General features: G+C 35.7%; 1 protein-coding gene across 4 annotated transcripts in view; it reads left to right on the top strand.

Moving 5' to 3' along the window:
• EEA1 (early endosome antigen 1) overlaps positions 1–23760 on the top strand; it is a 163193-nt gene that overhangs the window by 93381 nt on the left and 46052 nt on the right. For all 4 annotated transcript variants that reach the window (XM_077954757.1, XM_015152444.3, XM_077954756.1 and 1 more), the window contains 4 exons: positions 9821–10159; positions 14223–14372; positions 15967–16086; positions 23062–23265. In XM_077954757.1, the coding sequence (XP_077810883.1) occupies positions 9821–10159; positions 14223–14372; positions 15967–16086; positions 23062–23265 (813 nt within the window). The remainder of the gene's footprint in view (positions 1–9820; positions 10160–14222; positions 14373–15966; positions 16087–23061; positions 23266–23760) is intronic.

Below are 23760 nucleotides of genomic sequence, written 5' to 3'. Positions count from 1 at the left end.
TTTGATCGACTGAAGCCTTCTTCTCTCAACTTGTCAAAGTCATTCTCCGTCCAGCTTTGTTCCGTTGCTAGTGATAAGCTGCATTCCTTTGGAGGGGGAGATGCGCTCTGATTTTTTGAATTTCCAGCTTTTCTGCCCTGCTTTTTCCCCATCTTTGTGGTTTTATCTGCTTTTTGGTCTTTGATGATGGTGACGTACTGATGGGGTTTTGGTGTGGGTGTCCTTTCTGCTTATTAATTTTCCTTCTAACAGAACCCTCAGCTGCAGGTCTGTTGGAGTTTGCTTGAGGTCCACTCAAGTTTGCCTGGGTATCAGCAGCGGAGGCTGCAGAAGATAGAATATTGCTGAACAGCGAGTGTTGCTGTCTGATTCTTGGTCTGGAAGCTTCGTCTCAGGGGTGTACCCAGCCATGTGAGGTGTCGGTCTGCACCTAGTGGGGGATGTCTCCCAGTTAGGCTATTCAGGGTTCAGGGACCCACTTGAGCAGGCAGTCTCTCTGTTCTCAGATCTCAACGTCTGTGCTGGGAGAACCACTCCTCTCTTCAAAGCTGTCAGACAGGGATTTTTTTTTTTTTTTTTTTGAGACGGAGTCTCACTCCAGACAGAGACTTTTACATCTGCAGAGGTTTCTGCTGCTTTTTGTTTAGCTATGCCCTGTCCCCAGAGGTGGAGTCTACAGAAGCAGGCAGGCCTCCTTGAGCTGCAGTGGGCTCCCCCCAATTCGAGCTTCCTGGTGGTTTTGTTTACCTACTTAAGCCTCAGCAATGGCGGGCGCCCCTCCCCTAGCCTCGCTGCCACCTTGCAGTTAAATCTCAGACTGCTGTGCTAGCAATGAGGGAGGCTCCGTGGGCGTGGTACCCTCCGGGCCAGGTGTGGGATATAATCTCCTGGTGTGCCGGTTGCTAAGACCCTTGGTAAAGCGCAGTATTAGGGTGGGAGTTACCCGATTTTCCAAATGTTGTGTGTCTCAATTTCCCTTGGCTAGGAAAAGGAATTCCCTTCCCCCTTGTGCTTCCCAGGTGAGGTGATGCCTCGCCCTGCTTCAGCTCTCACTGGTTGAGCTGCACCCGTGGACCACCATCGACTGCCCAACACACCCCTGTGAGATAGCAGCTGGAGGCTGGAGCTATTCCTATTTGGCCATCTTGGGCGCCCCCTGCCATACTGATTTTCATAGTTGTAACCCTTTTATATTCCCACCAACTATACCAGGGTTCCAGTTCCTCTACATCCTCACCAACACTTATTTTCTTTTTCTTTTTTGAGAGTGACCATCTTAATGGGTATAAGGTGGTGGTATCTCATTTTGGCCTTGATTTACATGCCCCTAATGACTAGGTTGTTGAACATCTTTTAATGTGCTTGCTGGCCATATGCAACAAAACTGGGTTCTGTTGTTGTTATTGAGTTGTAGGAGTTCTTTATATATTCTAGATACTAACCCCTTATCAGATATGTGATTTGCAAATATTTTATCCCATTCTGTAGTTATGTTAAATTTTGATGTAGTCTAATTTATTTACTTTTATTTTTGCTAAGGTCTATTTGGTGTCATATCCAAAAAATCATTGCTAAGCCTAGTGTCATGAAGCTTTTCTTTTGTTTTCTTCTAAGAGTTTTCTAATTTTTAGGTCTTACGTTTAGGTTTTTGATCCATTTTGATTTAATTTTTGTATATAGTATAAGGTAAGGGTCTAATTTTATTCTTTCGTATGTGGATATCCATTTTCCCAGCAGCATTTGTTGAAAAGACTGTCCTTTCCCCATTGAATACTCTTGGCACCCTTGTCAGAAATTATTTGACCATTGTCTTCGTCTGTTTGGGCTCCTATAATAAGATGCTATAAACTGGGTAGCTTATAAACAGTAGAAATTTATTTTTTACTATTTTGGGGGCTGGGAAGTTCAAAATCAAGTTGCTAGCAGATTTGATGTCTGGTGAAACACTGCTTTCTGGTTCATAGATGTTGCCTTCTCACTGGGTCCCACATGGTGAAAAGAACAGATACCTCACTGGGGCCTCTTTTGTAATTCAATTCATGAGAACTCAACCCTGAGGACCTAATTACCTCTGAAATGCCCACCTCCTAATACCATCTCCTTGAGGGTTAAGTTTCAGTATATGAATTTTGGGGGGACACAGATGTTCAGACCATAGCAACAATATATGCAAAGGTTTATTTCTGGCTGTCTATTCTATTCCATTGATCTCTATGTCCATCTTTATGCTAGTACCACACTGTTTTGATTATTGTAGCTTTGTAATAAGTTTTAAAATCAGGAAGGTAAGCCTTCCGCTTTGTTTTGTATTTTTAAATGTTAATATTTTCTGCATTGTTTCTTTATAAATGAACAACATTGGCCAGGCGCAGTGGCTCACGCCTGTAATCCCAGCACTTTGGGAGGCCAGGGCAGGCAAATCACCTGAGGTCAGGAGTTTGAGACCAGCCTGACCAACATGGTGAAACCCCATTTCTACTAAAAATACAAAAATTAGCCAGGTGTGGTGGCACATGCCTGTAATCCCAGCTACTTGGGAGGCTGAGGCAGGAAAATCACTTGAACATGGGAGGCAGAAATTGCAGTGAGCTGAGATCATGCCACTGCACTCCAGCCTGGGCCACAGAATGAAATTCCATCTCCAAAAAAAAAAAAACAAAACAAAAACAAAAACCCAACAACAACAACAAAAAAACAAAAACAGAAAAGCAACATATAGTATTGTGTTTGGGGGTAGGGGAGGTACTAATATTAATACTTTTTCCCTTTGTCTTTACTTTTTTAGTGATGGGGCAGTAGAGAGTTATTAAACCCTTTTATTCAAAGATGTGAATGTGTTGGTTCATTTGTAATAACCTGAACTTAACATTTTGGTGAAATATAGTAAGGAAAAAGTTAAGAAAGAAAAAAATAGGGCATAAGGGAAAAAAGAGAAATATGCTTAGCTATAAATACTAAACCTCCTGCCAACAGCCGTGTGTATGAGCTTGGAAGTAGATGCTCCAATCCTAGTCAAGTTTTCAGAAACTGTAGCTCTGGCCAGCAGCTTACTATAACCTCATGAAAGACCCTGAGGTGAAATCGCCCAGTTAAGCCACTTATAGATTCCTGACTGTCAAAAACTATATGAGATAATAGATACTGTTTTCGGCTGCTGCCGTGAAGTTTCAGGGTAATTTGCTGCCCTTGGCCAGCACTTCTCTTTACATTCTCAAAATGATTAAGGACTCTAAAGAGCCATTTTTGGGGTGAGTTTACAGCTATGGACACTTGTCATATCGAAATTTAAAAGGAATTTAAAAATATTTATTTATTTAAAAAATATTAACTCATTAAATATTAACATAAATAACATTTCTTATGAAAAATGACTATTTTTCTAAAACACAAGAATTCAGCAAGAAAAATAGTTGTGATGTTTTACATTTTTGGAAACCTCTATAATGTCTAGCTTAATATAGGACAGATAGATTCTCATATCTGCCTTTACATTAAATCTATTGTAGCATGTGGTTGAAGTATATGAAGAAAATTTAGTCTCACACAGATATGTGGTTGGAAAAGGAAGGTATATTTTAATACCTTTTTCAGATAATTGTGGCTTTCTTTATTTGATACTGTGCTCAAATTTGATAATAGTATCTTAAAAGTTAGTTATAATGTAGAATCTGAAACCGTATCAGTGGACTTTTTGTACCCTTTAACATTAAAATTTGGTCTATCTTGCCTTTTGAGTGGATCTTTTCCTGTGCATTAGTCATGTGGAAAATATTGGTTCATTGAGTTACTCAGATCTTCCAAATTTTGACACATTTTATTGTACAATATAAAAACAGTTACATTTGTCAATATCACTATGAATCTCAGAATAGGCTTTAAATATGAGGAAGCTGTCAAGCTCATGGTGGTGGATACATGTTTTCCAAAATTCTAAACTGTATTCGAAAGCTTGAGTTTTATTATTGACAACAAATGCTCTCAATTCTATTCTTTAAAGTGACAGATTTCCTTCCTTCTCAAGTCTGACTAATAATAGTTTATCGGTCTTTCTAGTAAAAGTGGTTTCATAAAAAAAAAAAAACACGTGTGGCTAGTTCAGTGTAACTCAGTCACATGAGTACTTTTCTTCATGACAACTGTATTATACTTTGGTGTGGAGCAGAAATGCTCCATGTATAATTCCTATTTTTTATTTTTCTTGCTACTACAAATATTCAAATATTATAGCTGGAACATTCATATATAAATCTTATGCATTTGTACAAGAATTTCTCTATGTTAGATACTTGAAGTGAAATTCCTGTCCTGTAGGACAGACACATGCTCAGATTTACTAGATGACCTCCAGCTATTTTCCAAAGTAATTATACCAGTTTACCATTACCCCTTTCACCATCAACTCTTGGTGTTGACTGATGTTTAAAATATAATCTTTTATAGCTGTGCTTTTCCCTAGTAAAATTCTAGATCCTTGCTCCCCTGTTATCTCCTGTCAAACTACACGGAGAAAACTTCTACATAATTTAGTTTTGCCTTTGTCCCTCTGTTTGATTTTTAATTTCTTTGAACCCAGAGCTTACCTTCTATCTCTTGGAAGCTGACCAGGATATGTAGAGTAGCAATTTACATGCAGTGGGTGTTTATGATCAGTGTAATTTATTATGTATTTCTCAAACATTAAGCTCCTAATAAAGGACATGATTTGATATTGGTAGCTGAAATGTACAACTACTCTAGCATACATTTTGTGTGTGTCTGTGTGTATATTCACACATGCACATTATTGAAAGAAGTACTGTGGCTATTTTATGAATAATACATAGAATCAAGATTATTTTAGTGTGTTCGAATTGGAACATTACTTATTAGGGAATAATAAGACCTTCTACTAATTTTAATAATGCCTTACATAAATTTAACACTTTGCAGTTTTGTTTTGTTTTTCCCAAAGGGTTTCTCTGGTCAGGATTTGGTCACCAGTCAGTACAAGCCCACAGTTGTTTCTGCCTTTTCTTATTATCCTCACTATCTGCCTCTCTCACCCCTCCTTACCCCATGTCTTTGGTAAACCATAATTATTGACAGTGGTGATTTTCAAGTGCTTTGAATTTGGAATCTCTCTACTTGGTCATTTGAAGGCTATTACGTGAAATGTCCTGGGCAGCTTTTGTGGGTCACAGGTAGTATCAACGTGGATAGGTAACATTGCAATATATAACGGATGGAAAAGATAATTGCTTTTGTGTTAATGTCAAAGTTTTCAGGTTTAAACCAGTATTTTATAATTACTAGTCTTGAAAACGTAAAAACACAATGGAAAAATTGAAGAAACTTTCTTGTTAGTTTTCAATAAAAATAACTTCTGACATTTAAACAGCTCAATTAACTGTTACCTTATAAATTCTAAACAAAATTATATTGCTTATCTACAGTCACTACTGTAATATAATATAGGTCATTGTAAGAGACAGATAGTTTTTGGGTCTCACCTTTCATCCCTTTTCTGTCCTCCATTGCTCTCATTTTTCACCAGCCCCAGTTCTAAGGTGCTCACATGCCGAAGTGGAAGCCAGATTTGGCCAGTAGTTATTATATAGCTGTGTCTTACCACTGCATTGCAAAGTGGTATATTGATAAGAACAGTATGGTACAGTGGTCACAGGCATTCTTAAATCTCAGTTTTGACACTTACCGTCTGTGACACTAAGCCTCTGAAAGTCTGTTTACTCTCCTGCTAAGAAATATTATTATACCCACTTACCTCTTAGGATTAATAGGAACATTACATAAATTAATAGAAGGTAAAGTGCTTATTGACTTTTAGTAAGCACCTTAGTGAATGTTGGTTGTTGTTGGTGTTTTTTTTTTTCATAAATGAGAGAGAGTCTTGCTCTTTTGCCCAGGCTGGAGTGCAGTGGCATGATCTCGGCTCACTGCAATCTCTGCCTCCCTGGTTCAAGAGATTCTCCTGCCTCAGCCTCCTGAGTAACTGGAATTACAGGTATTCACCACCATGCCCGACTAATTTTTGTATTTTTAGTAGAGTCGGGGTTTCACCATGTTGGTCAGGCTGGCTCAAACTCCTGACCTCGTGATCTGCCCACCTCGGCCTCCCAAAGTGCTGGGATTACAGGTGTAAGCCACGGCACCTGGCTGGTTGTTGTTTTTAATTGTTAAGTGTTGTGATACAGGATTGGGTCAAGACTAAGGTGAGAGTTTTCCTAATTTACTGCCTAGTAAATCAGAAAAGGCTTTTGTATAAAACATAACATTTTAGCTGAGTCTTTAAGGTTGCTAAGGAGCATTTCACATGACAGAGGGATTAAGACATTTCATTTTGAGAGCTAGGTGTACAAAAGGCATAGAACAATGTAAGAGCATATGTATCTCATAAAATAAGAGACATTGGAGAGCTACAAAGTAGTTTAATTTGTTCATTCTCACCAAGCTATTCTGAGGAACAAGTGAGATGAGATCTCTGAAATAACTTTGTAACCTATAAAGCATTAAAAAATGGCATTCTTTTTGTATTCATTTTATTACTTGAGCAAGTAACAAACGAAAAATGGAGCCTAATATAGGGAAATTGTCACTGTAAGAATATATATTGAGATAACAATTGGTGAGAAAATAAAAAGGGACTGGATATTTGGAAGGGAAGAATTTTGCTTACCCAAATGATAATTAGGTTATGACAAAGGAATAACATGCATTTTATAATTTAAATTTGAATAGGATATATTTTAGGGAGTACAAATTGATTTATTGAATGTCTCAGTTGTGTTATGAAAAATGTATTGGATTTAGAACCATAATCCATGACTCTGCCATTTGACCAATCATATCAGGCTCTGTCAACTTCACCTTCCTCATCTGTAAAATCTCTATCTCATATTTTGTTGTGAAGATGAAAATGGAGAAGTGAAAATGCTCTTATTATTTTTTAATGAATTTCACTATACTTTAAAAAGTCACTCTTCAAAAACCTTGTATTCACTATAATATTTTCTTCAGATTCCATGAGAAGAGCATAATAAAAGTGAAAAGTTTTAATAATAAAGTATAGTTAGCCTTTTGCCTGTAAAAATTACAAAGTGTTAGTGGATTAGGTTCTTTTAAAAAGAAAGAAAGTGGTTCTGGTACTTTTAAAGAAAATTTAATTCTCTTTCATCTGTGTAATAATGCTGGCAGATTTTGGTTATTTTTTTTTAGGACAGGGAAATTTTAAACAGTACCTAGTTGTTGCCATATATTTTTGCCTTTTAAAGAGTGAAACTATCAGCCGGACACAGTGGCTCACACCTGTAATTCCAGCACTTTGGTAGGCCGAGGCAGGTGGATCACAAGATCAGGAGATCAAGACCAGCCTGGCCAACATGGTGAAACCCTGTCTCTACTAAAAATACAAAAAATTGGCCGGGTGTGGTGGCGGGCCCCTGTAGTCTCAGCTACTTGGGAGACTGAGGCAGGAGAATGGCGTGAACCCGGGAGATGGAGCTTGCAGTGAACCGAGATGGTGCCACTGCACTCCAACCTGGGTGCTAGAGCTAGACTCGGTCTCAAAAAAAAAAAAAAAAAGAAAAAAAAGTGAAACTATCTCAAGGGTGTATAGAAATGGTGGGATTAGTTGGTTACTTTCTAAGTAAGTCTGTGAGGAAGAAGACTCTAACTCATTATGAGCCTTAATTTTTGTAGCATATTTTAAAAGGTATGTTCCACCCAAGTTCTCAGTGTGTATGAACATGGTTGCATTTATGAAATTCAGTAACTTAGAATTCTCTTTAAAAAAGATTATTTATAGATTAATAAATAGACTTAATTTGCTTACAAACTCTAAAACAAATGTTGTTTTCCTAAATAAAGGTAGAATTATGTCAAGAAAAATTTGGAATTACAAAGAAATTTTTATAAAAAGACAATTTTTCTAACATATAGTTGAATCAGAAGTGTTATTTTTTTCTGTAATTTTCTTGGCTTTGTGTCTTTTTTTCTGTTTTTGTTGCTTGGTCAAGGCACACATCTTTTAGCTAATTTTGCTGTAAACTTAGTGTTTGCTCTTCTTACTTTTAAGTCTGTCTGTCATCCTCTCTTATACATATTCTTTTTTTTTCTTGTTTTTGTGACAGGGTCTTGCTCTTGTTGCCCAGGCTGGAGTGCAGTGGCGTGATCTTAGCTCACTGCAGCCTTTAACTCTTGGGCCCAAGCATACCTCCTGCTTTAGCCTCTCAAGTAGTTAGGTCATACCGCCATGCCTGGCTAATTTTTTTTTCTTTTGTTAGAGATAGGGTCTTGCTGTATTGCCCAGGCTGATCTTTAACTCTTGACCTCAAGTAATCTTTCTGTCTCAGCCTTACAGAGTGCTGGGATTACAGCTGTGAGCTGCTGCACCTGGCCTCTGTTATATATACTTTTATCATCTTTCCGGACACTGCTTTTCCGTAGTATATTCCTGTTTGATAATTAACATTAGCTTATTTTTTCTTAGACAAATGTTCGAGAACCTTTATTCCTGCGTTTCCCATGTTGGGGAATGCAACAATAAAGATCTATTATCTATTATCCCCTGTCAGATAATAGGGTTTTGCTGTCACCCCACCTGAAACTTGTTTGCCTTTTCCTTCGTGTCTTATACATTTATATAGAGCAGATGGCATGTATCATGTGTATGTATTACATGATTTTTCCCATCGCTTTTGAAACCAGGCTCAAACTTCATGGTATTTAGATGATCTTACTAGTTAGCTCCCCTTGACTTTGCTCATTTTTTAAAAAAACTGTGCCTTAAGAAATTTGACATACTTTTCTATTAGTCAATTCTGACTCGTGCATTATGTTTTAACTTTCTTAGAAAGGTTTTTTTTGTTGTTGTTGTTGTTTTGTTGTGTGATTTCATTTAGAGTATATTCTGTTTAAGGTATGAAGGCTTTGATTGGTCTCTCCTATTTCAGTATCATCCCCTTCCAGCACACTGCATATTAGTTTGTACACTAAAGGTCCACTAACTGACTCACCAGGTACTTACAATAGCTTCTTATCCTGGCTGGATGTCTTACAGAATTTAGTTAAAATTCTGATCCATATTTTATGCTTAAATATGTTTACTTTAAAGTTTAGTGTTAATTTTTACAACCCCACTGAGACTAGGCTTTGACATTAGATTAGGTTGGTTGTTCCAGGTCTTTGATTAGAAGTGTTATTTTTATGTTTTATACTTGATAGCATTGAGTAAAATGACAAAATTTAAGGCAGGTGTGTGATAGCTTTAGATCATTTTTTAATACACCTAGAAAAAAATTTGAATTAGTCTTAGCTTGTGACTCTAAAACTTGGTCTTTAACAAGAAGAGCATAAAACGATGCAATCAATAGGTTAGGTGCATTATAACAGTGGATGATACTGCTGCGCTAAAGCTCTTACCAACTATGAAACTGCACAGTGAAAAATCAAATTTTGCATAGTATATTGTTACTCAAAATAATTTGTTGGTAGAAAGGTAGTTTCAATTTTTAACTCAAATGGAAGAATATAAATATGTCACATACCCTTAAAAATCCAGTAGATTTTATTATTTTTATTTTATGTCAACACTTGCTTGGAAATTCTTAAGTTGTATTAGTAGAGTTTAGTCAAGTGGACCAATACTGAAATCACGAATTAGTATGTAATGATTTAATTCTTGACTAGAACATTGTCACTGTTTTATATTTTAATATTGACTAAAATGTATACTAGGAGACAGTACTGCTCCAAAGATTGTTCGAATAATTGGAGTAATTTAAAATATTAGAAAAGGAAATAAATTGTTAAATTGATATTTTAGACGTTGACAGAGAACTTGCTGAAAAAAGAACAAGACTATACTAAGTTAGAGGAGAAACATAATGAAGAATCTGTGAGTAAAAAGAATATTCAGGCAACCCTTCATCAAAAAGACCTAGATTGTCAGCAGCTTCAGTCAAGATTGTCTGTATCTGAAACCTCACTGCATAGAATACATGCAGAACTAAGTGAAAAAGGAGAAGCTACTCAAAAGCTCAAAGAAGAATTATCTGAGGTAGAGACCAAGTACCAGCATCTAAAGGCGGAGTTTAAGCAGCTACAACAACAGAGAGAAGAAAAAGAGCAGCATGGGTTACAACTCCAAAGTGAAATTAATCAAGTAAGAGCTGTTAATTTTATTTATTGTAATTCTCCCTCTGGTTTCTTCTTCATGTTCTTGATGGTTATTTGATCATAATATAGTTCATGTTGAAAAAATATTGTCATTTTAAAAGATTAACTCTTAACTTTTATATCCTGTAGTGTTGTCAGATCTCATTTCTTTTAATTTCCGTTTCCCTTAAGAAAAAAAATTATAATATCTATTTTACAGCTTTGTGGGGAATTGTTTATGAATTGATATTATAAATTGCTTAGGATGGTACCTGGGGCATGTAGGTACTCACAAGGTTTTAGCTATTATAATTAATTTAAATTGTTGACCATTCTTTCATTTGAAATTTTTTTGTTACAAAATTTTAAAAGCATCATTATTATAAAACAAGCAGCATACAGATTATTTTTTTAAAATCATGTGTTTTAGGGAAAATTTTTTTTGAAAATAAATAAAAATTAGATATTTCATAGAAAGTAAATCAGCCCTAATGCTGCAGCTATTTTCTATAGGTAAATAATACATGAATTACATATATATAGAATATATAATATATATTGTATATTTATGAATATAATATATATTATATATTTATGAATATAAATATATATTTATATAGTGTATATATATACAATATATCATATGATATTCATGTCATATATTGATATATATAATTCATATATTATTTACCTATATGGCTTATATTTTGAACTATATTATTTACCTATACAAAAGTATTTTGTATAGGTTAGTCTAGCTTAAAGGCACAAAGTATTTTGTATAGGTTAATAATATAGTGGCTATCAGATGAAGTTTAATACAAGTTTTGACTTTGCCATTAACTTAATTTTTTGCCTGTGTTCTAATTATTGCGTTAGGTAACATTGAAAATTGGTTGAAAATGGAAATTGGGGGATATTCAAGTCTTCAGCTACTTTTTTGATAATGTTCAGCTGTTTTTCTAAAATGGCAGTGATACTTTATTTTACTATAATTAATAATTTTCATGGCTTTCTATCCTTTAGTAATAATAATAATAATGATTATGTTAGTAATTTAATGAGCTTCAGTTATATTTCAGAAATTAGAGTAAGCACTTCACATATGCTAATACTAATTTTTGAGTTTGGACTGTGAGTTCCATGATACAGTGAATCAGAAGAGTTAAAAATATTTCTGTAACATGTGTTCTCCTTCCCTGTTTCTGCTAGCCCTGTCCTCCTTGTTTCACTCTTAAACCACTCTAACAACTGCAAACTAATCTGCCTTCCTACTTGCCCCTGACAAACTGATCCTTTATATAGGCATCAGAGTAATCTATATTAAAGGCAAATCTTACCATGTTCCAACCATGCTTTAAGCCCATTAATAACTCTTTATGACCTAATGGATTAAGTTGAGGTCTCTTGTTGTAACATGCAGTATCCATACTGGTCTTGTTGGCCTTCCTCCTCAGCAATTTACCCTTCTTTTCCTTATTCTTCACTGCAAGAATACGGAAGTGTCTTTAGTTTTTTCCTATATGTTGTGCTGTGTCTTGCTTTTGTTGTATCATTCAGTCTGCCTTCTTGACCTGAAATATTCTTTTCATTCTTCTTCACCTTGATAGATACTATTTACTTCACTTGTCACTTTTTATAATTTTTTTTTAAAGAACAAGATCATGTTCTTTATAGCAACATGGATGGAGTTGGAGGCCATTGTCCTAAGTGAACTAATATAGGAACAGAAAATCAAATACCACATGTTCTCTCTTAAAAGTGGAAGCTAAATATTAAGTACATATGGACACAAAGAAGGGAACAACAGATGGCCAGGCCTGCTTGAGGGTGGAAGGTGGGAGGAGGGTGAGGACCGAAAAACTACCTATTGGGTACTGTGTTTATTACCTAGGTAATGAAATAACCTGTACACCAAACCTCTGTGACATGTAATTTACCTATATAACAAACCTGCACATGTACCCCTGAACCTAAAATAGAAGTTAAAGATTTGAAAAAATTTAAGAAATACATTTAGAGGGTACAAGTGCAGATTTCTTGCATGTATATATTATGTAATGGTGAAGTCTGGACTGTTAGTGTACCCATTGCCCATATAGTAACCATTGTACCCAACAGGTAATTTTTCAACCCTCACTCGCCCCCCTCCCAGCACTCTCCCTAGAAATCCTTTCTAAACATGCCACTGCTTCCCCACACTCAAGATAGCTTAAGCATGTACATATCTTTAATATTTTACTTATACCATAATATAGTTTATCATAATTTATGTCTTTCTTTACTAGACTCTGAACTCTTTGGGTGCAAAGACCATGTCTTATTCATTTTTTATTTTTACTACCTGGCATTTTACTTGGTTTTTTTTTGTTGTTGTTGTTTTGTTTGTTTTTTTTTGAAGACAGAGTTTCACTTTGTCACCCAAGCTGGAGTGCAGTGGCATGATCTCGGCTCATTACAGCCTCCATCTTCCGGGTCCAAGCAGTTCTCATGCCTCAGCCTCCTGAGTAGCTGGGACTTCAGGCATATGCTACCACACCCAACTGATTTTTTGTGTTTTAGTAGATACGGGGTTTCACCACATTGCCCAGGCTGGTCTCGAACTCCTGAGCTCAGGCAATCCACCTTCCTCAGCCTCCCAAAGTGCTAGGATTACAATTGTGTGCCACCGTGTCCACTCAGCATTTTGATTGTTAATCTGCTTATGTTTTAGTGAGTGAATGAATGAATAAATGTAAGCATTCATAATGGAAGGAAACTGAGCCATGGCGATATCAATGAATAACTTAAACTAACTTACATATTTGAGTTTTAGTTCAGATAAACAAATTTAGCATTTTTGCTTTCTTTTTTCCTTTTTCTTTTTCTTTTTTGAGATGGAATCTCGCTTTGTCTCTGCTGGAGTGCAGTGGCAAGATTTCAGCTCACTGCAACCTCCGCTTCCCGGATTCAAGCCATTCTCCTGCCTCAGCCTCCTGAGTAGCTGGGATTACAGGCATAAGCCACTGTGCCTGGCAGCATTTATGCTTTCTAAAAGACACATGCCTCATTTACTAGGGGATACAGAAATGAATAAGAAACAGTACCTACTTTTAATAATTATGTAAATCTTAGGGGAGGATAAGGCAAGTACTATAGATCATACTAAAGATTATGAGAATTATAATAAAAGGATTCCATATATTATGGGAAATTGGAAGAGTTTCTTTCTTCTGTTCCCCCCTGTAGTACTTCAGCTGTTGTAATTTTTTATCCAATTATGTGATCAGGAAATCTTTGTATTAGGGAGAGGTGGTACTTGGAATTGGGAATATCAGATAGGTTTTGACAGGTGGCAGTTTGAAAGCAGATGTGTCTTCCAGCCAGAGGGATTAGTGAGAGCAAACTAGTGGCAGGAAAGTGTTGTAAGAGGCAGGAAGGGACACTGATTTCCTGTTAGGATAGAGTATGTATAACTGGGGTGGACTACTCATGATGGTTCTTAACTGCCTTAGTTTTAATTGGGTGGCATTTGTAAAGTTAATGAATGAAGGTCACTATATATATATATGATCATTTCCTCTATTTTATTTAGAAATTATGTGCCAATATGAGGACTTGGGAATGCACTGGGCAGTATCCAATACCCAAATATAAAACGTTAACTCTAGTAGTTCTTGGCTATGGAAAACCAACAAGAATCACTGTGGAATTTTAAACAATACTGTAGAATAGATCTGAGTGTGTACTAAGTGTCTTAATTTTTAAGTTGTATTTTATTCTTTTAAGTTTCTGAAAATTCCAACACTTATCTCCGAACAAGAGCCTGCATTTGTTTTAAGAGAGCAGTAACATAACACAAAAACAAAAATTGTGATGTTTAACCATAATTGTATGTGATTCATTATAATATATGATTAAAATTCAGTTGCAGTTAAAATTACTATATAAAATCTTAGGTTTCCCCAAAGTATCATGAAAATTAAGATATTGTACTTATTTTGGTGAAAGGTAAAACATTGTTTGGAAAGTAGGTGGTCGTGTGTGTGTGTTTATACATATGTACATACATTTTTTTTCTTTTTTTAAAGTTACATAGCAAACTTCTGGAGACAGAGCGCCAACTAGGGGAAGCTCATGGTAGGCTAAAGGAACAAAGACAGCTTTCAAGTGAAAAGTTGATGGATAAAGAACAACAAGTGGCTGATTTACAACTCAAACTTTCTCGGTTAGAAGAGCAGGTAAGCTAGCATTTATTGATAGGCTTGAGGTATCTTTAACATGATTATGATTCATCAATCTGTTAATTGTCAGAGCTTTAATTGGACTTTAAGTAAAGTGCAAATTTATTACTCTCCAGTAGCAACATCCTGCTTATTAACTACATTAAGTCATTTTGTTGTAATTGTATTTCCTAAAGTTCTCAACAAAAATGCACAAAGAAAACTTACTCTTTCAGCTTTAGGCAGGAAAAATACTGGGGGCGAACCCATCAGGCTGCTAGAGTCTTCCTACTCAGGAAGGACTACTTCCTAATGAAACAGTAAACTATGAATTGTTGGTAAATTCATTAATGACATGTAGTTGGTATATATAAACTTTGAGTTTCCACTTAAGGATTTTTGCTTTTAAAAATTAAGCATGTATTTGAATGCTGTCCCTCATTAGACTTGCAGTTGCTATAAATGATGCCTGTAATATAAAGTAAAAGTTACTAAATTACATCTTTATTGCAATTAAACACATTATTTTTTAGTTTTAAGTTTTTAATTTTTAATTTAATTTTATTTGTTTTTGAGACAGGGTCTCACTCTGTCACCCTGGCTGGAGTGTAGTGGCACAATCTCGGCTCACTGCAACATCCGCCTCTTGGGTTCAAGCAATTATCCCGCCTCAGTCTCCCCAGTAGGGACTACAGATGTGCGCCACTACGCCTGGCTAATATTTGTATTTTTTGGTAGAGATGGAGTTTTACCATGTTGACCAGGCTGGTCTTGAACTCCTGACCTCAAGTGATTTGCCTGCCTCAGCCTCCCAAGGTGCTGAGATTACGGGTGTGAGCCACCATGCCTGGCCGGAATTAAACACATATTCTACAATAAAATCTGCAGCTTCAGCAATAGATTTTCTTCTAGACCTAAAATCTTAGATGTGGTAAATGATCGTATTCTTTTCCAATAAGTGATAATTACAACTATTAAGAAAAAAAATAAAAGAAATACTGATATGTGGTTTAAATTATTGTTACAAATTTATATGTAATTCCTTGATCATACTAGTTTACAAAAAAATTAATAAACTAAATGCCAGCCTGGAGAAAGTTCTTTTAGGATAAGCCTATTTATAGAAAATAGTTTCTTTAACATGAGATTAAGATTCTATAAGTAATGAGGTACTGCTTTTTTTTTTTTTTTTTTGTCGTCCAGGCTGGAGTGCAGTGGTGCAATCTCGGCTCACTGTGACCTCTGCCTCTCGGGTTCAAGTGATTCTCCTGCCTCAGCCTCCCGAGTAGCTGGGACTACAGGTGCCTGCCACCACACCTGGCTAATTTTTGTAGTTTTTTTTTCTTTTTTTAGTAGAGATGGGGTTTCACCATATTGGCCAGGCTGGTTTTGAACTCCTGACCTTGTAATCTACCCGCCTTGTCCTCCCAAAGTGTTGGGATTACAGGTGTAAGCCACTGTGCCCAGCCAAGGTGCCACTGTTAAAGTTTATCTTATATATTACCTGAATTTATTGTTCTGTTCAGACTTCAGAATTGAAGTAATGCCAGATACTTATGAATGATAGCATTATGCCTTTAAGTTCTCAATTGACAATCTGCGTTTTTTTAAGTTGAAGGAAAAAGTTACAAATTCTACAGAATTGCAGCATCAATTAGATAAAACAAAGCAACAGCATCAAGAACAACAGGCTCTTCAGCAAAGCACCACGGCAAAACTTCGAGAAGCTCAGGTAAACATTAGTTGCGTTATTAGCCTTGTAAACAAAAATTAATTACCATTACATAGAATATAAGAGAAAAAATAAAATTAATTAATCCAAATCATTATCCTTTTGTTGTGGTAAAACTAGAAAATACAAAATACTTGATTGTGAGGGATTTTGATAATTTTGAAGTCTGGATAATCAGAAAATTCTTTTTCTTTTGATTACTATGTTGAAACGTTTTTCCAACTTAGTGTAAAATATTAATTATAAACAGATTTATTATGTATTTATTACATTTTATATATTAATTTAATTAAATTTATTAGATTTATCTATTAAATGTGTTTAGTTAAATAAATTTATTTAAATTACTTATAAATAATTTATTCATTATTGTTTCTTATTGATTAAAATACAATATTTGGAAAATCAAAAATGTTCGAATAAAATTTTCTGGCATCGTTAGCCCAGTAAGGAAGAATATTTTGTATTTCCTTCAGTAGAATTTAGTATTTGTTGGTCATTTCTTTTCCTGCTTTATAACCATCATCTGAACATTGGAATTGTAGGTGTAGAAAATATAATTGTTTGGGTTAAATTTATACAAAGTCTGCAGCGTAGCTTAGAATACTGAAAGAAGTTTTCATTTTGTTATGGTAAGGGGAGATTGTCCAAATATTGAAATTAATTTGACTTTGATATGTTTTAATTATTATTATTATTTTTTTTTTTTTTTTGAGGCCAAGTCTCACTGTTTCGCCCAGGCTGGAGCTGGAGTGCAGTGGCGCTATCTCTGCTCACTGCAAGCTCCGCCACCCAGGTTCACACCGTTCTCCTGCCTCAGCCTCCCGAGTAGCTGGGACTGCAGGCGCCCGCCACTGCACCCTGCTAATTTTTTGTGTTTTTAGTGGAGACGGGGTTTCACCAGGATGGTCTCGATCTCCTGACCTCGTGATCCGCCCGCCTCTGCCTCCCAAAGTGCTGGGATTACAGACGTGATCCACCGTGCCCGGCGTTTCACTGTGCTCAGCACTGTGAATAGACAGAGTGCTTGCCCTCTAGGAGATGGCAATCTAATGACATGTATGTAGAAACAATATTGTAGTTTGAGGGAGGCAATAAATAATATGCCCTTTTCTTCTGAGCTTGGAGAGTGGCCTGGGAGTCAGATGAATAGAGATCAAAATACTGGATTCATTTATTTGTTCTTTTATTTAGTTAGTCAAAAAACATTTATTAACCTCTACTCTCAGCCAAGGAACTGATTTTGTGAACTTAGCAGTGAACAAAACAGACAAAAATGTCTGCTCTCATGGAGCTTAGTGAGAGAGGCAACGATAACCAAGGTAAATAGGCAAAATATATAGCATGTTAAATGGTGATAAGTGCTATAAAGATGAAGGAAGGAGGGATGGGGAGTTGGAAGTGTTTTGGGGTGACCAAAGTTGGGACTGCGGTGTTAGGCCTCTTTGAAAAGATGAAAGACCTTAAGGAAGGAGAAGCCTGTGATTCAGAGAGAAGAACATTAGTACGTTAAATGGTGCAGAGGCAGGAGCATGTCTCAAGAATAACGGGAAGTCAGGGCTGGAGTGGGAGAGTGTTAGAAGAGTTAAAAAGGGCAGGTCATAGAGCTCACAGGATATCAGAACCTCTAGTGCCTCATAGGTAATTTTAAGGACTTTATTTTACTTTGAGTTAAGATAAGAAACCATTGGAGGGTTCTGAGCAAAGCAGTGATACGATTTGACTTATGATTTCACAGAATTATTCTGGCTGATGTATTGAGAGTAGACTGTACAGGTACATAAGTAGAAGCATAGAAATTAGCTAAAAGGCTACTACAATAATCCAGGTAAGAAATGATGTAGCTTGGATTAGAGTGGTAGTGAGAAGTCAGATTCTAGTTTTGCTTTAAAGGTAAAGCTGACTGATTTATTGTAGAGTATTCAGAGAGAACTTAAGGATGACTCCAAGGATTTTATCCTGAGTATTTAGAAGGATGGAGACCAGACAAAATGAAGATGGAGAATCCCACTGGATTTGGCAATATGGAGGTCATCGATGACCTTGATTAGGGTGATTTGCATAAAGAAGTGAGACAAAAACCTGATTGGGGAGGGTTCAAGAGAGAATGGAAAGAAAAAAGTTTGATAGAGTGAATATAGATAACTCTAGGAGCTTTATTGTAAAGGTCAAGGAAGAAATGGCAATCGTAAAGCAAGTGTGAAGAATTTGGTATAAGTTAGCAGCGAAGTGGGCTTTCTTATACTGCACCCAGAATTAACTTTATTAGTTTAACCACAAAGCTAGAAATGGCAGCCTTTCACCTTTTTGCAGACAGGTTGTCTGTCAGACTGAGGGAACAGCAGGGACTCAGTTGAACATGGTTATTTGTTCCTTATTCTGCACTGTCCAATAAGTTTAAATTCTTATTCCCTGGGGAGGAATACAGAAAGGATGAAAGACGGGCCAGGCAAAGTCCCTCATTACAGAAACATGAAAAGTCCTCACAACTAACAAAAGAGATGTAATGAGTCTAGTTCTAGGTGTGTATATGTATATAAAATTACTACGGTAGCATAGAGAATAGTTACCTAACCCAAACAGAGTCTGGAAAAGAGCAGCTGTGGAAAACTTTTTAAAAGTGACAATCTAAGCACAAAGGATGAGTAGATATTTCTGGGATGCAGAGATGGTGGTAGTGAGAAGTTTATTCCAGATAGAATTTACAAGGATGAAGGATACTGAAACTAGTGTGAACTAAGCTCTTAGGTTTTGCTGTACCTTGAAGTGTAAGTTAGAGATTACTTAAGAAATCAGAGCATTAGATATGGGTAAGTTTATAGAAGATCTCATGTGACATTTGTATTTCAAGATGGAAAGAGTTTGAAGATGGAAAGGTATTGAAGGTCTTAAGAAAGAATTGCCATAGTCAGATTTGCTTTTTAAATACATTATTCTTGTTGATGTGTGCAAGATGGATTTGGGTGGGAATATTCTGGAATGAAATGAATTAAAAGACTAATATATGCAGCAGTTCAGATGAAAAATAATACTGGTCTTAGTTCAAGCAGTTGTTGAAGTCATAGGGACAAATGTGGGAAATACTTATAAGGTAAAAATAAATGAACAGCACTGGTTGACTTAGTAGATAAAAGGGATGAGGGAGAAGGGGTGTGACTTCCAGGTTGGTAGCGTTGGGTGCATGGTAAATGGAGGTGTCATCAGCTGTGTTAGTGAATGTGATACAAATGGCCATCTCATAAGGCAATGCGATGTGTTCAGTTTAGGACGTGTCTTGAGGCACCAGTGCAATATATTTAATATTTAAAGCTTGGAGGAGGGAATTGTGTTATATATGTTAACCGAGAGAGACATCAGAATATATGAAGTAAATGGAATTATTAGAGTAGATGTGATCAGCCAGAAGAGAGAGTATAGTGAGAAAAGTAGATAATTGGTAACATAAGACTTCTGAGAAACACCAGCCCTTAAGGGATGACTAGTTAGAAGAAGAGCAGCCCCAGGAAGAGTGAGAATGGTCAGAGTAATTAAGAAGAACCTGCAGAGTGGAAGCCAAAGGAATAGGAAGGTTCGAAAGTTAGGGGTAATCAGCACCTTCAAATGTGGGTTTGTGTGGTGGCGATGCTCAGTATGATAAATGAAAAATACCAATTAGATTAAGCAATTAAGTAAATTGATAATGTTGCTAAACATAATTTCAGTAAAGTAATAGAGGTGAAAATCTGATTGTCGATTAATGAGTAAATGAGAGATGAGGAAATTAGGAATGTAAATATAAATTATTTTTGAAATGTCGATGTAAATTGTTTAAAGACTGAGCAGAAACTGGAGGGGGATGTGTCCTGGGGAGTGTTTTTGAGAATAAGAGAGACCTGGACATGTCTATAGTCTAGGACAAAGGGATTCATAGGGAGGGAGTTATTAAGGATATTGGGGGAGAAGCGGCTGAGGGAATAAGGTATTGTTAAGAAGCTTACGATGTTACTGATACGCTGGGGGAGGGTGAAATTAAACTCATCCACTGAAGCTTGAGGAAAGGAGGTAAATATGGAGTGGGGCATATATACATAGCTCCATATATCTATATATATAAATATATGTATATATTGTTATATGTATATCTATATATGTCTCATGGATCAGAAGAAGAGTAGTAGGAGATGAGTTTAGAGCATTGGAAAAAGAATGTGGTTAATTGAAGGTTTCTTGTTAAATTCTAGTTTATAATAATATAGATTTATATTATTAAACATAGTTCTAATTAATTGTATGTGTATATAATTATATATACACATATTATTTTATATAAAATTTTTTTTTGAAAATCAAGATTGATCATTCCTGAAAATCTCATGTTTCTTGATAAAGTTGGAGATAGTAATAGCTGAATATCAGGCAAGCAGAGATTGAGAATGTAGAGATAATATGGAATCTTTTAAGTAGTTATTGAGGGGAATATTTGAGGGTGAGGACCTCATTCAAATAAAAAGCTTGACAAGATAATTCTGAATATATACTGTAATGGAAGTTGAAACCAGAACCAGAAATTTGTAGTAGCACCCATCTATGGAACCTTGTGATTTTACTCCAATAGTGCTTAGAAGTATAGGAATGGAGAATTGGGCTTTTTTGGGAGTGGCTCTTGGAAATTTTTGGGTGGAAGGAAATGGACAATGTGGTTGAAAGAATAGTTAAGGTTAGTTCATATCTATATGGGAAGTTCACGAAGAAAATCTAGGCATATGCTGAATATATTAGAAGGAAATTGACGTCTCTGACATTGAATAACAGAAATTAGGTCATTAAATTGGAAGGCAGTAAGTTGTGGTCATAGAGTAGGATAGTTAGAAATTTCTAGCTGGAAGAATTTCAGGTGGTTACAAATCCTATATGAGTGTGTGAAATGTGGAATGAGTAAAGGTCCAGGAATTAAGATGATATGAATGTTGAGGCTATGCTCTTAATTATCTATGTATTTTGTATTTCCCAGGAAATTGGCAGAAATTGGGATTGAGAGAAAGACTAAATCAGGTCTCAAGTCTTCAGTGAATGAGGTAGGGATTTATAGATGATAGCAACAAAAAGTAGAGAGTAGAATAAGTAAATGGCATACTCCCCAGAGCAACATGAAGCTTTCACATGAGGGAGAGAGTAATGGCAGTGAAACACCAGGAAAAGGTCACCCTCCTCTGCTTGCCCAGTGGAATAGACATTACTGACCAGAGCAGGGTAAGGGGTGAGGGAGAATTGGCATCTGTAAAGGGAGAATCAAATTTCAGTTAAGACTTGGAAACAGAGTGACTATATATCTATATCTATACATCTATATCTATATCTAGATATCTATATCTAAATATGCAGATATATATCTACTATGTAACAAACCCGCTCATTCTGCACAAGTATCCCAGAGCTTAAAGTGTATATATAAATATCTGTATCTACTATATCTATCTGCAGTAGATATGTCTATATCTACTATGTAACAAACCTGCTCATTCTGCACAAGTATCCCAGAGCTTAAAGTGTATATATAAATATCTGTATCTACTATATCTATCTGCAGTAGATATGTCTATATCTACTATGTAACAAACCTGCTCATTCTGCACAAGTATCCCAGAGCTTAAAGTGTATGTTTAAATATCTATATCTACTATATCTTTCTATAGTAGATATATCTATATCTACTATCTCTATCTCTATCTCTAGATATAGATATTTATATATACACTATAAGCTCTGGGATACTTGTGCAGAATGAGCAGGTTTGTTACATAGTTACACATGTGCCATGGTGGTTTTCGGCATCCATCAACCCGTCATCTAGGTTTTAAGCCCCACATGCATTAGGTATTTGCTCTAATGTTCTCCCTCTCCTTGCCCCGCAACCCCCAACAGGCCCCGGTGTGTGATGTTCCCCTCCCTCAGAGTGACTTTTATGGAAAGAAGCTTAGGCCTGGAATTCTGATTCCAGATTAGTGGAATGTAGAGAGAGGATTTATCTGTCGGTGGCAGGAACAGAGACTGAGAGGCAGAGAGGTTTGGTTGCCTTTTGTCATTTGACCAAAACTTAGAAGGATGAGAAGTATGCTTGAAAGTGACTGATCTCAAATATTTTAATATTGGTACAAATCATGAGAGTACCACATGGTTGCTGGGTCTGTGTCAGCAGAGTGGTGTGAAAGTAAAAGAAGAGGGATCCCTTGCTGTATCGATAGAAAAGTTCTTTTAGTGTATTGAAGTGAGCCTGCATGTATATGTGATTTAGAGTGTAATAATTTATTTTTCTATTCATTCAGCGACTTTTTAGAATATATGTGTCAAATATCTTGGATATATCAATGACTAAGACACAAAAATCCTTTTTAGAGTATACATTTTTAATAGAGGGTGGTTGGAGTGAGGCAGATCAGCATGACAAATAAGCAAATTATTTAGTGTGTTGGAAAGTAAGCACTATGGAAAGAAAATGATAACCAAGATAGGGAATATTGGGAAAGGCTGAAATTTTAAATGGAATGGTCAGAATAGTCCTAATTAAGAAGGTGATGTTTGAGCAAACATTTGAACGGGTAGTAAACTATATGACTGTGTGGGGGAAGAGTTCCAGGCAGAAGGAATAGTTAGTACACTAAGGCTTCGAGGTGGGAGTGTGCCTAGTGTGAGATTGAGTCTCATGTGTCTGAAATTAGGGTCAGAAAAAGAGTAGTAGCAGGAGGTCATATTAGAGTGTTAGAAAAAAATGTGGTCGAGAGTTTTTTGTTAAATTCTAGCTTATAATGATACAGATTTATATTATTAAATATATAGTTCTAAGTACTTAACTAAATTTACCATGTTAAAATGTAATAGTTTTAAGAAAATGTAAGACTGAGAATTTGAGTGATATAATTTATTGTTAGTCATTTTATGTTTGAGGAATAACTTTTTAAGTTCTCTATTCTTAAAGTAGTAGTTTTCAATTCTTTACAGAATGATTTGGAACAAGTTCTACGTCAAATTGGCGATAAGGACCAAAAGATCCAGAACCTTGAAGCTTTATTACAGAAGAGTAAAGAAAATATTTCATTACTAGAAAAGGAAAGAGAAGATCTTTATGCAAAAATTCAGGCTGGTGAAGGAGAGACTGCTGTTCTTAACCAGTTACAAGAAAAAAACCATACACTGCAGGAGCAAGTAAGCTTGTAAAATATATTTCTAAAATTTACTTTTGTCTCTCTAAGTCTTACTAAGTGCTTTATTTAAATGATTCTTCATTCTTGCTCTTTTTAGCACATTTTAAATGTTATATATTTTTTGACAAATAGCATCTCATGTACCTTAAGAGGCAGATTACTATTATAGTGAAACATGATTTGACAAAGGAAAATTTCTCCGTTCATGTCCCTGGATGTAAGTTATTGTGACTATGAATAAACTATTTTACATTGTTAGCTCACTGGAAAAACAGAAATATTAATAGTGCATACTTGCCTAATGGCATTTTGTGATGTTTAAAAAAAAGAATAATGAAATGTATTCATAAATTGAAGATCTTAATCAAGTGTTAGTTTTTACTGTGTATTAATATACAGACTTAATAGTAACATATTTTGATGAAGTATATGTCTTTGCATCATGTATAGCCAATAATAATTTTGATAAGTTGCCTTAATGTTTCAACATTAAAAT

The sequence above is a fragment of the Macaca mulatta genome, chromosome 11 (genome assembly GCF_049350105.2).
Source record: "Macaca mulatta isolate MMU2019108-1 chromosome 11, T2T-MMU8v2.0, whole genome shotgun sequence".
Taxonomy (NCBI): domain Eukaryota; kingdom Metazoa; phylum Chordata; class Mammalia; order Primates; family Cercopithecidae; genus Macaca; species Macaca mulatta.
Note: the sequence above shows the minus strand (reverse complement) of the source record. Positions and strands in the feature narration are given on the sequence as shown.